Genomic DNA, 17262 nt, shown 5'->3' with positions numbered 1-17262 from the left:
TTGCATATGGCAAGCTAAGGTTGCCTAGTGGAAGATAGTGGCTTAGCTTTTCACCCAGTAGCTTGGGTGGGATCTTGGTTTCATTTATGCTGTGAATAATGCCTTTTGGAAGCAGAACCCCTTAGCAATGCTGTTTGCTACCAGCTTAAGTTAATGAGGTTTTTTCCCTCTCAACCTGCGTAGTGAAATTGAGGAGGAATGGAATGAGCTGTGCAGAGATCTGTGTTGAATGTCATGTTATGAGGGTTATCGTGACCTGATTGTCTTGGTCGGTGGGCAGAAATAGCTGGCTAAGTCTTATGAGACCTGTGGGCATAATCCTCTGAGAAATTAGTAATAGTTGTGGTCAGCAGTGTGAAGGGTATTACATGTATTAGGGAGTCTATTTTCACTTAAACAAAGCACTGTGCTGGCTTTTATCTGTGTCCCAGCTCTCAGCTGATGGTCAGCACCCAGCCACATTGCAAGCAGCTCACGGCTGGTCAGCTATTTCTGGTCAGGCTCCACCAATCTGCATACGTACCAAAGTTGTTACCTGTAGGGCCTTGTGGAAGGAATACTGTGGGCCAGAGGAGCAGCTCAGAAGAAGGAGTTGTGCACAACTCAGGTGGAGCATCGCGCTCTCTCTAGCTTCCAGGGATTTGTCCACACTGTTGTTCCCATCTCCTCTCTACGCTGCTGCTGGTGGGAGACTTGGGTGGGAGGTTAGTGTCTGCAACGGTAGACAGTCACATGTGCTCCAACAAGTGCTTGCTGCTGTTCTTCTCTGGGGGTGACAAAAGCAGAGGAGGCTAGAGAAGCGACTGGTTAGGCTAGGACACAGGACCCTGGAGCTATGCTGGTGTCCTGGGAAAGCCCAAATACATTTTCCAAAACTGCCACCTGAATTAATATAACCCTCTTGCTGTAGTCCCAGGACAATAAAAGAACAGCAGCATTATAGCATGCCCCGTGTCCTTCATAACCATGTCATTCTTTACTCCTTGGGGTCTCGTAGGAAAAGCCCAAGTTATGAACAAAAAGCTTTTAAGGAGAAAGTCCAGTGTGGGCAGATGTTCTGAGCAGGATATTTTTATTGTGTTTTAACATCAGCTGAAGCGATCTGCATTATCTTTCTTGTAAATTTCTAATTGGGTCCTGGGGCAGCTAGAGTGAAAGACCTCTAAGGAAACTTACTTGGTAGTCCCCACTAGAATAATAAGCTTCCTCCTTAGCCAAGCCTGTGCATTTTTCCCCAAGGTTGTACATTCCTTCATAGGCCCGGTACAGGCAGGATCATATTAATCTCCCAAAAAAACCCGCTCAGAATCAAAATCTTTATTATGTTTTCATTTGTGTTTCCTTCGTGGCTCCTATTTTGGAAGAGTTTGTGGCTGCTTCTCCCAATAACAGCTGTGCTGGAGCTGAGGTTTCTGTCTGATTTTTACCTCTGAAATTTCCCTCCTCTTGAGTTGTGGGACTTGTCTGACCAGTGGAAGGTTCTCAGAGCACGTACCGAAGCTCCAGTTGTGTTACCTCCAATTGGGGTCCTAACAGAATAGGCTTGTCAGCTGTCCGTATGGAACACCTCACTTAGAACTGTTTGGCTGCTGTTCATAGGTCACCTGTTTCTGCCTTGTTTGCTCCCTGGTGCTCCAAAGCCAGTAACAAAGATGACTAACCATTCTCCTTTATTCATTTCGCTTCTCTCCCCCTGCAGCACTGATGCAGGAGACAGCCCAGTGGGAACCACGACCACTACAAACTTGGAGCAGCCTCAGGTTATTCCATCGCAGGGTGACCTTCTGGGTGACCTTCTGAACCTTGACCTGGGCCCTCCAGTGAATGTACCCCAAGTATCCTCCATGCAGATGGGTGCTGTGGATCTCCTGGGAGGCGGGCTGGACAGCTTGGTAAGCACTGTCTCTACTCACTTTCAGCTGGTAAGAAATAACGAACCCCTGGAGGAACCATTCATGGTCTGTGCTGTTGGCAAGACCTTGGTTATTCACTCTCTTTGGTGCTTGCAGCCCTGAGCCCAACGGCAAATCAGAAAGGCCTGGAACACGTGGCCATTTTTACTTCCAGGCCAGTTTGCTGCCAGATTTTTCCCTTAGTAAATGGGATGTTGTCACATGCTGTAGAATCCCGCTGTATGTTGGTAGGTCTGTTTCATGCTCTGTCTGACTAGGAAGGGGGACTAAGGAGTTGCTTTTATTTTACAAGGACCAGTGCTTTGTAAAATACCTTGGCTCCTCTTCAAAAGGATCTTTGTGTTGCCCTCCAGTTTCAGTGAATCCTGTTAAAAGGTCCATCTTTATGGCCTGCTGTGTACAGCTATACCAGCCTTACATCATCCAGAGTATTCTCCAGAGATGTCTTGGTTTAGTATTGGTGACAAGTGAATTGTGGCTAGGCCAGGAGAAGCACTCCACTGCTCTGCCTAGTCCTCCCCTTCGCCAGAGCAGCTCACAAGGTGGTATTCAAATACTAAAAGGGTCAAGATCCAGAGCAAGAATAAATACACAATGCCTCCACTCCATGGAGGGAAGCTGGGCAGAAGCTGTAATGAGAATGATTATGGAGAAAGAGCTGGATGGGGTAGTCCTCAACCTATGACAGCCATGCAGTAACAAACAGCAACCCACTTAGCCTTTAGCGCTGTCTAATCAGCTTTCTAACATGAGACGGGTTAGAAGTGGGAAGCTTGTCATGCACTTGAATGGACCCTGATGCAGCAAATCTTTATTTGCCAAATACTCCATTCGCTCTAGTAATCTTAGTAAAACAGTCATTAAACACACACATCCAGTCCTAGCATTTCCCTGGCTAATGAACTGGAAACCCGGTGACCTTTAATAGCTGGCAGAGGTCAGATGTGTCCACCTGAACGCTTTGTCTCCGGCAGAGGTTTGTGTGTCTGCACTTCACACCAGTGGAGAAGGCAGGCTAGTCCCTGGCAGGAATTCTGAGGAGCCCGTGCTGTACGACCATGGCAGTGGAGCACGGTGCACTGAGCCAAACGACAGCCACTGCCACACATTGCAAGAATGACCAGGCGCTCCGAATCACAATTTCTTGAATTGCATCTAAACCTTCCACGAAACAGTGCCATCCGTGGCCGCTCCAAAGAGCGACATAAATCTCTCTGTGGGTTCCTCTGTATTGCAGTGTGACCTCGTGGGCAGAGTACTGGACTGGGACTCAGGAGATCTGGGTTCTATTCCTGACACTGGCCTGCTGAGTGACTTTAGGCAAGTCACTTTCCCTCTGTCTGCCTTAGTTTTCCTATCTGTAAAATGGGGATAATGATCTACTGATGGAAAGCACTGTATAAGAGCTAGAGTTCTGGTACTGTGCGTGCAATGCACCCAGTTTTTTATTATTGTTTGAGCTCAGATACCATCGTGATGGGTGCAGTATAACGACCTAATTAGAATAGACTTTGGGAAAAGATTCCTATACGTGTTGGTGTTGGAGATGTTAATGTAGGGACCCATTTGAAAATACAAATGTTGGAGCAGGAAGCCTAGAGTCTTGTCACTTGTTTAATGTTCTGCTTCTGCTAAAGTAAATCCATGGGGCTATGCAGTGTCCTCTGACAAAATGCTGTATCTTGGCAGAGCGGTCACCCCTGCTTCAGACTTCAAGGGAAATAAAATGATTGCCTGCATGAGTAACAGACACAGTGCTAGAGCGACCTTCCGGATGGAGCTTCCCCCATCACTTACTAGTGATGTGCCACTGCACATGTCCCTGTTGTGTTTTCTCCCTCTCTGTGATATGTACAAGTGACTCTCATCCTTGTATATCCCGGGCTTCCCTCTCTGCCCTTCTTTCCCTAAACTAACCTGTTTCTGTCTGTGTGTTGTTCTGGATGTGAGAGACCGAGCACGTGCTGCGTGTGTGTAGGTACAGGGACGTGTGTATGGGACGTCCGAGTTTAACAACCCAAACTGCGGTTGAATTGAGTCTCCGGGAGGGAGACACTTCCATCCCCCGCCTCATAACAAGGGATCATCACATGGCGAGGGGGCAGTGGGCAAAGTGGAGGTTCTTTTGGCCGCTCGTACTGTTTCATAATGAGTTTGGGATCCAAAATGAATCGCCTATCTCTTCTTCCTCAGTTGTTACTTTTCTTCCCTCTGCCATCCATACGTCCCCCTGGAATTTTGTTTCTCTTCCTCACCCTCACATTGCAGTCTGTCTTTCTCCCTGCTTTGAGTCTCCCTCTTCATTGTTTTAGGGTTCTTCCAGGGACCTTCATTGTATTCTCCCAATTGCCAAGGACATTTGAATATGGCTTTGTGGGGTCAGTCTGTGCTGCGGGAAGGGATACTAAGGAGTGACATGAACAGTGTTTCTTTCCTCAACTCATGCTGCATCTGTGCCACTCAGTCCTTGCTGCTTAGAGAAAAAGCCACTGTGTTTGGTCCTGAGCTGTGACACACGGGCACCTCTCCTTTTGTGGGGCACCTCTCCCTAATCTATCATTAGTCTCCCCAATCCCCCTCCCCTCCTGTTTTCATCTGCTTTTTCCTTCCTCTCTCTAGAAATTGCCCTGCCCCTCACCACCAGTAAACTCCTTGGTATAGAGAAAGGTATGGGAGTGGTGGTTATTTGAATGCAACAAACATCCACTCTATGCCACATGTTTTTAGCATGACCCTGCAGCCCGAAGTGCAGTGTGGGGAGATAGTGGCCTGACAGAGGTTAAATGCCCCAAGGAGCTCCGTGTCTGTAAGTTAACTGCTCTGTACATATTTACAAACCCCTCTTGATCATTGTGGAGAGAAATGGCCCAGCAAATATCCAAACTCGTATATGGTGAAACCCATCTCCGTGTCTGTGATTAATGAGAATGCACTGGTAATTGAATGACTAGAATGGCTACTGGCAGAATCCTTCAGCTAAATAAGTCTTTTCTTTAGTCAAGGTGCTGGGCATTAATCTGATAGGTAAAAATGCTGCTCTCAAGCATCGCCCATTACAGAAATAGAGCCCTCAACAAATGCAGGCCTTCTATAGAGAGGGTGTCTCACTTCAGAGGGATATGCTCAGTGTGCAGAGAAACAAGACATGAAAGACCCAGCTAGACTGATGCAGAGAAGAAATAGCCTGATGAACAAATTATCATTTTATATTTTAATTTTTTAAATTTTTTTTAAACAGATTGATTTCTCTCCCAGGCATTTGAATGGTGACAAGATTGTTTAAAACTTGATACACAGAAAATTAATACTGTGCATTTCATTGAATTCCTCCCTCAGCTTTGCTAGGCCTTCTCTTGTGGCATGTGAGACTTCCAGCCATTTGCTAGGTTAATTTCTTTAGCAAATAACTTCTATTTTATCTAAAGAGTGAGTTACAGTATAACAGATAAATATGTAGATATAGATCTAGTATTGCCCATACATAGAGGGGCGCCTGGCATATTTTGGGGTGCCTGGCATTATCTGCATACCCAGCTGGCTAGTTTCAGATGACTGTGTTCTTTCAAAAAAGCCAGCTTTGTTGTTTTTCTTTTTTAAATGATAGAGGCCTGCCCGTTAGTCCCCAGTGGGAATGAGCCCCTTGTCAGTAATTTTGTTTTAAAGAGTTAAACCATTTTATTATTTTACACACGTGCTGTAATTACTTTCCTTAATGGTTCTAGCTTTGTCTGTATTTTGGCTCTGTTAGAGCAGGAACCTCATCTGATGGTTAAAACCGTGGACTAGGAGTCAGTCCTTGGGTGCTCGGTTCTGTTCCTGGCTCTGCAACTTACTTGCTTGGTGACCTTGAGCAAGTTATTTAAACTTACCTGTGCCTCAGTTCTACAAAATGGGGGTGATAATTGTTAATTTCCCAAGGCTGTTGTAAGACTTAGTTCATAGAATTGTAGGACTGAAAGGACCTCGAGAGGTCATCTAGTCCAGTCCCCTGTACTCAAGGCAGGACTAAGTATTATCTAGACCATCCCTGACAGGTATTTGTCTAACCCGCCCTTAGAAACCTCCGGTGATGGAGATTCCACAACCTCCCGGGGCAATTTATTCCAGGGCTTAACCACCCTGACAATTGGGAAGTTTTTCCTAATGTCCAACCTAAACCTCCCTTGCAGCAATTTAAGCCCATTGTTTCTTGTCCTATCCTCAGAGGTTAAAGAAATGGCCCTAGATGAACTGGGCACACTGCAAAAGACACGTATTTGATAGGGTTTTAGGAGAGTTAAGAGCATGTTCTTGGATCAGTGATGTGGTGGAAAGGAGCTCTGGTGGCTGGCTGAATTCCTGCCTAATGGTTTAATGCTGCTGGGGTTATGTTAAATTGAGCATTGTGGTACCTTGAGCTTTTTATGGGCACCTCCTTTTACTATTTAAATCAAAATAAATAGCTAATAAATAGTTTTGAGATCCTCTGATGGAGGCGCTCCTAAAGGACCAAGTATGACAGTAAGTGCTACTGAAATCAATGGTACTTTGCGTTGTTCGTGTGACAGCTCCATTAACAGTGTGCTGCCCTGATTGTGCACTGACGTAACTGTTCACGCAGGATGAGAGCTCTGTCTTTCTGCAGGCCCCCAGATCCTGTTGTTCAGAAAAGCGCACATGGAACAAGAGTCCATTAGCTTGCGTATTGAAACTGCCCACGTGTGAACCAAAGAAAAGAGGTTGCAAACTGAAGTGTGTCTAACAGCTTCAAGGAGGTCTATCGATGTGGCGCGCACACAAATCCCTTTGCAGCTAGAACCATGCCTTAAATAAAATTAGCCCAAATCAATCCTCATACTGGCAACAGCTTGCTTCTTGGCTGTTTAGCCAACCAAATCAATTGATGCTATTCAGAAAATGCTTTGTTTTCCTTGCTGTTAGGTAGAATCATAGAATATCAGGATTGGAAGGGATCTTAGGAGGTCATCAAGTCCAACCCCCTGCTCGAAGCAGGAGCAATCCCCAACTAAATCATCCCAACCAGGGCTTTGTCAAGCCTGACATTAAAAACCTCTAAGGAAGGAGATTCCACCACCTCCCTAGGGAACTCATTCCAGTGCTTCACCACCCTTCTAATGGAAAAAGTTTTTCCTAATATCCAACCTAAACCTCCCCCACTGCAACTTGAGACCATTACTCAATTCACAGGAGACTCACACTGTGCAAGTTCTTAGTAACGTAGCGTTTTCATCTAACTCCCTGAACCATGACAACATAGTGAGATGAATAAAATCATGCCATGTTAGCCCGCGAATTAAGTAAGGCTCCATGTATTACATAGCTGCATCGACAGATCTAGCAATCGTACGGCCAAGGACGATTCAGTTTTTGGACCACAAGTGTTGCAGCTCTTGTCAGTAATTCCGTCTCTTCTCACTCTGCACCTGGACTAGATTCTTTGCATACCTCACGTAACATTGCAGACGTGACTATGGGAGCAGAACAATCCCACAGAACAGAGAGTTCTGTCCTCACGGAGCACCGTTAACGTGCAGCTAGGTGCTGGAGTGTTGTATGGCAGTGCCGGAGTTGCCGTGCAAGTCAGTGTAACTGCTCCCAGTGGAATAAAATTGCAGGACAAATTGCTGTTCAAGAGCAGAGCGTCTGCAGCGTCATCCAAGCCAGTTAACATAAAGCAGGGCTGTTGCAGTTGCTTGACGTTCAGGGCTACTGTTGCTGCTCTCTGGAGGTCTGGCATCTTCCTCTTTTGGGTGCAGTGGCTTCTAGGATATTACAGTGGTGGGACCATATGCATGGCTAGGCAGATATAATTGAAGGCAGTCCTTGCTACGTCCAGTAACTCTCTGCCTGCCTGCTTGCCACTCTCCTTCTCCGAAATGGCTGCTCTGGGGGAAGTACTTCAGTCATGGGAAAGGAGCTCCTGTTTCTGGCAGTGTGACCTTCAGGACAATGCCAGGTTGCTAACCCTAAAAGCTGTCCAAGCAATTTGCAGTTGCTTGTGGTCAAGCCTCAGGTCCCCAGAGACTGTCACCCATGATGCTAAGGGCAGTGATTGTTTAGCAGTCCTACCATAATAGTAAGACTGTCAGGTTGGACTGGGTAAGGGGTGGTGTTAATCCAGCTCTAATCTGAGCATTCTGCTAGCAGAGTTGTCTTTAATTGTCTGCTCGCATCTAGCATGGGGTGCATTGTGCTTCCTGCTAAGGGTGGCTTGCCAGTTAGACACCTGCTGTTAAAATGAATGGAGATGGTTAACAGATCCTGCCAGTTCTCCAGGGAATTTGTTCAGCATTGCTTTACGCTTGACTAATATCTGCTTCTTTCCTTCTTCATTCTGCCTGTCACTGCAGATTGGAGAGGACACTCAATGGGTAATTGGTTCCTGTTCTCATGGTCTGCCTCCTTTCTCTTCATTACTCATACACATCACTGTTATCACCTTCTCCATCTTTTCAGTTCATATTAAAATAACACACACACACCCCGCCCCTGGCAGAGGGAGCAGGCAGGCTGGAACAGTGGTCTCTAAACAGGAGACGTTTATAGATATCCTGGAAAGGTGGGGGCAGAGAAAGCCGTATCAAGCCAACAGGTGGTCCAATTGAGACTGATCTTCTTGTGCATAGGGTGTACTGGGCTCAAGTGGGAGCTTGTTGCATTTATTCGGAATCAGTCACAGTTTAAACCAGGTGTGTCAGTTTCCCTCTCCAGCATACTGTATAGACGGTGATGCCTCTGTCGAAGAGGCCTCGGGCTGTGTCTACACAACGAGGTGGTGGCGTGACCCCTCGGCTTGTGCGCACATGGCAGCGTAGCCGCGGTAGCAACAGCAGAGGCATCTCTCAGCCGTGCCATGCACGCCGAGGCCAGGTTTCAGGCGCGAGTATGTGTACGTGAGCAGGGGAATTACAGCTCTAGGTCATAATGGGGAATAGCCTTTGTCTGTCCCAGGGCCCCCTGGTCTCTGGGGTGGCACAGATTGTGCGTCAGCGGAGTTTTGTCCCGTGCATATGAACTAGCGGAGGCCCTTGCATGGCTGTGCAGAGAACCGTTAGGTGGTTTGAGAGCGACTGAGAGGCTTCAGAGGGACCTAGGTCAAAGCTGCTTCTGTCTCGAAAGACATCTCCAGGAGGCAGCAACTCAAGGGGGATGAAAGCAAGTAAAATGTTTCAGGAGGGGTAAAGGAAATTCTCTAGGCCGGAAACCCTGCCTCGCATTTCCTTGGCCCTCAGCAATGAGAAACAGGTGCTCCTGCGCCCCTCTGTCAGGCCTCTGTAGTCCATGCAGAACCACCACTGGCAGGAGGACTGCCTTTAATCTGGCTCCTTCCCTTTCACCTGTCTGGCATGGGTGACCTCTACCAGGAATTATGTTCCCACCACATAGTTCAGGGACTGCACCTTGATGTGTTAGGAAGGCTTCGGTGCCCGCTCTGATGGAGAACCATAAATCTGGAGTTCCTTCAAAGACGAGACTGCAGTTGGGGGCTCCTGATATTTACAAGCCGTGCCTTGCCCAGTCTCTCTGAGATTTCCCACTGCACTCGCAGACCGGCGGCGCACAGCAAGATTGCCAGCGTTACAAAGAATTGGTGGTTGTCTTTCAACCTTGAATTTCGAGCCTGTGGCTTTCCAAGATGAGCCGAGTAAGAAACTGATAAAAAGCTGATAAACATCTGTCTCGGTTATGCAGAATTATTCCCAATAATTTCCATAGTACTTTATATAAGATCTTTGCTGCCTGATGGGAGTGTTTTTCTTCTTTTTTTTGTTTCATCAGTCAAGGGTCCCAGAAACCCCTATCCTCTGCGATAACATTTAGAAATGAGTCTGTTATGACCGGGTCTTGCAGCTTTTCCTTCCATTTGTTCTCTGTTGTTTTTTTTTTCCCCTGGACTTCACTGCTTTTTGATGTAGAGTGCAGAGCCGGCTGACACCTACAAGCAAGAATATAAAGTGAGAGAAGGTGTAATAGTTGCATGCAATTATGTGGCAAGCCAGTCCTAATACAGAAGTGTTCAGGTCTTTCCTTCTACGATGTGGCTCAGACTGAGAGAGCTGTTTGAATAGCAGTCCCCTGCTGTGTCAGACGGACGCATTCGAATGGTTAGAAACTCGGCAGCCGGAAGATTAATAAACCCCATTTTGCAAGAAATCAGTATTAATCGGCGCACACAGTTACGCCACAGTACTGGTGTTTTAGGCCTTTCACCGCTCCTCTTATTTCACACTAGCATCATTCACCTCGTCTGTTGTCTCTGATGTAAACCGGGAGAAATGATCACTTGAACCCTGCACACTTGTAGGCTGAAAAAGAATGGAGCTCCATGCTGCTTTGAATGCCAGCAGCTCTCTCTCCTCACGCTAAGCATCGAGATCTATGTATGAAGAAGCAGCTGCTGTGGTGTGGGGGAATTAGAGCTCAGAGGAAAAAGGGCCTGGAGGATTGTGCTACCGTGTTGCAGACCTGGGTTTTGGAGTGATTTTGGGGCAAGCTTCATGAGACAAAGGGTGCGCTTAGATTTTCTGGCCAGGAGGGAGGCTAGTGCAATTTTGCAGTGTTCTTTAATGCCCCTTTAGCGGTAGGCAGCATTACGGCTAGGCGGCTACTGTAGGGGATGGAAGGATATACCCGAGAGAGGCAGGGGGTCTGGAACAGTTCGTATAGTGGGGGTGCTGAGAACCATTGAACCAAACTAAACCGTGTATATGATGCAATCCACTTCAAGCCAGTGAGTGGGGCAGCACCCCTAGTTCCAGCCCCTATGGAAAGAGGGAAACCCAGAGCAACAAAGGGGTTGGTAAAAGCCAAAGGATTGCAGGTGCCCGTGCTGTCATCCAATAGGGCCCTGCCTTTGCCTTGAAAAAGGCCTCCAAGCTTGTTCCCAAGCCAACGTATTTGTATCCACTGCGGAAGAAAGCAATTGGTTAATATGCCATCTGTTGGCCAATTTAAAATACAAACACACACTTGCCGTGAGAGCTGCCAGAAAGTGGGGCGGTAATGGCCAAGAACAAGTGCCATATGGTGGGGACGGGATGTACGTGAGCCCTGCCGATTCTGAGCTTGCACAGCTCCAGGGCCTGCTCTGGGCCATTCTGTCACCTTTCGTTCTCTTCTTCCATGAGCACTGGATCAAGCACACGTGGACCTTTGATGATCCTATTTGTCAAATAGCCCCACATACCTCTGGGCCAAACTTAGCAGCAGAGCCTTCCATATGACATTCTGCGTTGTCCCAGCAAGCCAACCCTTCCCCATGCGATTGTCACTGCATTTTTCCATGTACGCTCTTGTTCTTTTTGGTGGTGGTCTGTCTTTGTCGTCAGAGCGTGTGTCTTGTGTCCTATGTGTGACTGGAAAACTGTGTGGTGAGATACATAGCACTTCCCTGTTAGCAAAAGCTTGTGAGCTCAGATAAGCCTGCAGAATGAGGCTCTCTGGTAGATATTCAGTATGGATCAGTATTGCCTTATTATTTATAAATGTTGATGGAATTGAGAAATGCTCTGTGCAGGCAGCACTGCGATATCAGTAGTATTACTTTATACCTGTGTTCATGTAGATTTCCCCCTGGGATCGCAGGTTTTGGTCACATCTGGTGACCCCAGCACTGAATAGTCTCTTGAAAATCCAGAAAGGTGCAAATGCACAAGTAAATTGTATCATGGGCTTTACACCTTTCAGCCAAACAATCTTCACGTTTTCAAGGGAACTTCATGGTAAGCTGAAAGAGCGAAGGAAGGCTTAAAGGTAAACTGCAAAGGCATGGTGATCCAGAGAGGAAGGACAGCAGAAATGAAAGAATTTGGAATAAGGTGGTTCTAAGAGGAGCATGTTGGACAATTTTAGCTGCCCCAAATGGCAGCTTGGTAGCTTCAAAGTGATCATTATTAAAATACTGGATTACTTTGTTCTCTAAAGTCAGGCCTCTTATCACTGTAGAGCAGGCCCCAGCATACAAGTAGGAGCTCTTCTGTTTTCCATATGGGGTAACTGAACCCTTGGAGGGAAAGTGTGTACTGCTGAGCTTGCACAAGCAGTGGTCGCACTGGAAGTCCACATCCCTTCCCCCCTTCTGAATACTAAAATTAGTCGCACATTAAAAGGATACAGCCAAGATGTGTTTAAATAATTGTGAAGTCTTTGCTTTTTCTGCACTCTAGAAACTACTCCCTAGAGCCCTGAAGCTTGTCAGTTTTATCTTCCGTCGTGGTTACCCCTACTGGATTTTTGTAGAGCTGCTCAGGACTGCTGGTAGCTGACCTTACAGGTTTCGTGGAAAAGCACTCGTGCATGAAACACACAAAGAATTGCACAGACTTTGTGAAACGGATGATAGGTTGTAGATTGGATTGGCTTTTTAATTGATCAACCTTCAAAGTATTCCTTTTTTTTTTAAGATGTGGATTCAGTCCCAGTGGGAAGATGGAGTGAAACATGTTTATTTGAAACATTACAAGGCGTTAGGTTATTCACCAGCTTCTTCTCTAAGCAGCTTTATTAGCATAAGAAACCCCCACTGTATGTGCTTTCACAACACAGTGTGTTCATCTGGCCTGTGCATGGTGAGTGTATGAGACATGTTTGCAGCGATTCAGTCGAGTGAACTGCAAACTCTATTCTTGGCATCCAATACCTAGCTTAAATGAACTCTGCCTTTCTCTTCTCTCTCTCCTTTCTCTCTTTCAGCTTGGCAGTGACCTTGGCGGGGGCATTGGAGGAAGCCCGGCAGTAAGTGCCATCAATTTTTTCCAGTAAAAAAAAGCTCCCTCTAATATAATAATTCTGATATAATCTTTCCCCCACACACTGCTGCTTTACTAAACCACTGTGTTTGTGAAAACAGACGGCTGTCACCACAGTGAATGGCAGCGGGTCCTTCAAAAGTGTTTGGGTCCCCAGGTGAGTTCTTCAGGACTGGAGCTGCCATCTCTGGAGAGTCCCCCTCTCCTGACCCTAATGAGCAAAAGGAGGCAGAGCTGTTTTCTTCATTGAATGGCCCTGGTCTCCTGCTGTTAATAACTGAGTCCTTCAGGGAAATAACCGAACTTCTGTAGCAGAGGCTTTCCATTCCTGGCTAACAAATGGGACTAGATATCCAGTCTGGACAGGAGTGAACTATTTTTGATCATGGGACTAAGAATAGAGAGCTCCTCCTCCGCTGGGATGACATGACCCTCTGCGCCCAGCTGTATCATGGCTCTGCCATAATTTCTGGATGTGCAAAGTCCTTTGGTAGTATTTCAATGCAATCATGGCAATTAGTTTGGAGAAAAGAAAAGGATTTAAATTATCTTCTCCTTTTGCCAGGCATGTGAAGACTTGTTCCCTAAAGTGTATCCTCTCGAGCCTAAAGTCTTTTTTTTTTTTTTTTTCCCCCTACCTAGACAGGAGGGGACTACTAGTGGCGGTTTCAAGGATACCATGTGGGTAAGGTGATAGCAAAGATTGCAGGGATTAGTCTCCAAGAGCATTGGAATTCAAATGCATTATTTAGCACTCTTGATAATTCAGCAGGGAAGCTGTAAAGTGCTTTAAAATATTCAGGATATTGCCCAAATTCATGCCTTATTTAATAAGCAGCATTCTACGTTTACACTGTTCATCACTACCCTTTCTTCCTAACTCTTGCAGGTGGGACAGACCTTCATTCCATCATCTGTGCCTGCGACTTTTGCCCCTTCACCCACCCCAGCTGTGGTTAGCAGTGGACTCAACGACCTGTTCGAACTCTCTACTGGTATTGGCATGGCCCCTGGGGGATACGTGGCTCCGAAATCTGTACGTAAGAGAAACATTGGTACAGTACGTTGTTCATCAGTGATACAGCTTAGGCAGCATGGAGATAATGAGACTGCTCAGTTGTCCCCTTCGTGCTCTTTGGAGATATGGGATGGAATACATGAGTTACGTTCCATTAGTTAGATCTTCTGTTTCCCCCAGAGTGACAGCAATTGTTGAAGGACAAATCTAACCGGCTCTAGACTTCAGTTTTCAGCATTTCCCTACTATTGCCAGTAAGGTAATGTTACTGTAGGAAGGATTTGTGGGAGCTGCAATAATTTGGACTTTGCCACTTTCCCCATTGGGCAGCTACTAGCTAGATACCCCGTAGCAGGATTCCAAGATTTCACCCCATTAGTGCTGATCAATAAACAGAACATCCATTTGTATGAGGGGAGTCCTGTTTATGAGGCATTAAAATAAATCCGTGGTTGGCGTGAACACCATGTTAGTGGGTGCCCTGGATTTGCACCTGATTGTAGAAGAGAGAGATGGTGAAAGCACTGACTGAACTGTTTTTGTTATTCATCCAACTCTTGATGATTCTTCAGTATCAGCAGAACTTGGTCCTGCTAACAAGGCTTTGGCCAAGCTAGAATAGCCAATGTGAAGCTAGATCTGTGGGGAAAGCATCCCATTTCAGAGCAGCCGTTGGAATGTGGCGTTTAGTTTTTCCATGCCCTAGGTGTCACTGAGGGATGGAGTTCTTCCTTGTGACACCAATGTGTTCACCTTCTTCCTGTTTGGAGCCGCCACTCATTAAAGCCTTTGTTAATCTCCGTGAATAACCAACCAATAATTATTGTTTATAATAATATAAAACCCATGTGCATAAACTTCTCTGCAGCTTGTGCCAAGCTTTCAGCATTTGGCTTCTTGCTGGTACTATGCCAAATAAAAGATTGTATACAGACATCCCACCAAGTGTCAAGTTAAAAGCACTATCCGCTGCTCAACCAATCACCTTTACAGTCGGCATTCTCCCCAAAGCACGTCTGCCTAGATGTGCTGTCAGACCAAATCCTGAGCATAATGAAGCGGTTTGACTTTGTGCAAAATGTTATAATCACACAGCGATCTGGCCTTCCTTCAAAAGCTTGTTGTATTCAAAACAGCATTGCCTGCTCTTCAGCCATGTCACCAGGATGAACAAAAACACCCCAGTATGCCATGCTCTCAAAGTCTCCCATCAGTGTGCGAAGCGTTGCATGCCATGATGCTACCTGGCACTGCCTGCTAGGCCACTCTAGATATTCATAGATTTACAGCTTGAGCCAGATCTGGGAATTTCACTACATGAGGCCTGGTGTGACGCCATCAATCATGGTTACTCTGGCTGGTGCAACAGCCTCATTAGTCCGTGTTAGCTGATGGTCATGATTCCCCCTCAAAGGTTCTACAGGAACAGATAGAAAAGGAGGACTTGTGGCACCTTAGAGACTAACAAATTTATTTGAGCATAAGCGTTCGTGAGCTACAGCTCACTTCATCGGATGCATTCCTGGATAGTTTCCTGGGTTAGTGGTTCTGGTGTGTGGTTGCTGGTGAGTATTTGCTTCAGGTTGAGGGGCTGTCTGTAAGCGAGGACTGGCCTGTCTCCCAAGATCTGTTTAGCCCCCAACTAAAACCTCTCCAACACATCATCAAGGATCTACAACCTATCCTGAAGGATGACCCATCACTCTCACTCTCTGCTGGTAATAGCTCACCTTAAGTGATCACTCTCATTACAGTGTGTATGGTAACACCCATTGTTTCATGTTCTCTATGTATATAAATCTCCCCACTGTATTTTCCACTGAATGCATCCGATGAAGTGAGCTGTAGCTCACGAAAGCTTATGCTCAAATAAATTGGTTAGTCTCTAAGGTGCCACAAGTCCTCCTTTTCTTTTTGAGAATACAGACTAACACGGCTGCTACTCAGGAACATATAAGAGCACCAACACCATGATTGTCCTTGGTTCAGTCTTCAGGATTATCCCAACACATGCCCTGGAGGAATCTGCCTTTTCAAGAGATGAGTTGGTCCTGGACACCAGCCCCCTTCCATTTCTGTGCAAGTTGGTGTTATCAAATGTTGCAGAGCTCCAACAGGAGCTTTGTAAATTAAAAGAGTTTTATCAATGGAATAGGAGCAGCAGGTTTGGTATTGCTCGTTGGTGAGCCTGATTGCTTTGCTCCACATGCAGCATACTCGGTCGGCATTTATGAGCTTATGGACACTAACAGTTGCTGAATGAATGGATTGCACGACTCAGGACCTTTCTTTGAAATGTTTTAAAACTCCGTAGGGTTCACTGGGTTACTCCAAGCTGGGCTGTGCTGGTGCTGAGCAGGATTTCTTGTTGTATTTCAGGTTTGGCTGCCAGCAGTGAAGGCTAAAGGACTGGAGATCTCTGGGACATTCATTCACAGGCAGGGACACATCTACATGGAGATGAACTTCACCAACAAGGCTTTGCAGCACATGACTGACTTTGCGATTCAGTTTAATAAGAACAGGTGAGAAACCCACATGCCCTTGGCAGGAAAGTGGCAATGTTCTAGAAAGGGCTCCTGGCTCAGTTTCCCAGTTCTAGACATGGGCGTGAGTGACCTGGGGTTCCCAGTCTGCTGCTCGTGACCCTCTAGGGCACAATTTTCATTGGCACTGTGGGATTTAAAACAAATCCAGACACTCTCACGGGCTCTTTCATTGGCTGCATGTTGTAAGTTCCAAACCACTAAATAGGATTAGCTGCCTTGATCTATCTGGTTAGTCATCTGTGGGCTACCGTTGGCCCCTTGCTAACTAAATAATCTTCCATTTACTGGCTGAACAGCATGTGAAGGGTTAGAAGATAAAGAGGGGCAAACAACTGTTCTAAAACTTCCACAGAAAACGTTCCTAGATCAACACTAATACAATGAAAAAATTAATGGTAATGATTTGTCATTAAAACCTCTTCAGTTTATGGTATCGTTAGTTACCTGTACTTATTACCCATGGGTGCAGGTCACCAGCGCAGTGAGAGTCAAAGCATAGCCCACATCTTGGTGAGATTTCTCTTCTTCACCTCGTCTGCATGCAGTCAGGACAAGAACTGTGAATATGTTCTACCTAGAGTCCTAGATTACTTTAAGTTAAATGCTGGAGGTGGTGAACTTTTTTGAGAAGGCTCATAGCTGCTGTGTGTGGGACTTTCAAGAGTGCTCTGTGTTGGCCCAGCAGTTCTCCCCATGAAGTCAAACCTCCATTGGTTTCAGAAGAAGCAGAGTTAGGCCAGCACTGGGTGGCTTTGAAAACTGCACCCTGTATGTCTAGTAACTGTAGCATGCGCATCTGACACATTCATCCACCCGAAAATGAGTTTATCTCAGGGCAAAGCCACAGTACAGCCCGTAATAACCCAACTGAGAATCTAACTGGCTTAGGTGAGTGTATAGAGTGGGGAAAATGCTACCCCTTAGTTAGTAGAATGCAGTTTGACTGTGGCCACCTGAAGTCATTTATGCTGCTGGCACCTGCTCAGGGGTAGATCTGTAAGGAACAATTTTAAAGACCCAAACAGGCCTCGATG

At 46.2% G+C, this 17262-nt stretch overlaps 1 protein-coding gene across 3 annotated transcripts in view; it reads left to right on the top strand.

Annotated features, from left to right (window-relative positions):
• AP2B1 (adaptor related protein complex 2 subunit beta 1) overlaps positions 1–17262 on the top strand; it is a 97835-nt gene that overhangs the window by 46801 nt on the left and 33772 nt on the right. For 2 of the 3 annotated variants that reach the window (XM_077836323.1, XM_077836324.1), the window contains exons 14-17: positions 1700–1892; positions 12606–12647; positions 13551–13697; positions 16059–16204. In XM_077836323.1, the coding sequence (XP_077692449.1) occupies positions 1700–1892; positions 12606–12647; positions 13551–13697; positions 16059–16204 (528 nt within the window). The remainder of the gene's footprint in view (positions 1–1699; positions 1893–12605; positions 12648–13550; positions 13698–16058; positions 16205–17262) is intronic. The other variant, XM_077836325.1, reaches the window with a different exon arrangement.

Source organism: Eretmochelys imbricata, chromosome 17, assembly GCF_965152235.1.
Source record: "Eretmochelys imbricata isolate rEreImb1 chromosome 17, rEreImb1.hap1, whole genome shotgun sequence".
NCBI classification, from domain to species: Eukaryota; Metazoa; Chordata; order Testudines; family Cheloniidae; genus Eretmochelys; species Eretmochelys imbricata.
Note: the sequence above shows the minus strand (reverse complement) of the source record. Positions and strands in the feature narration are given on the sequence as shown.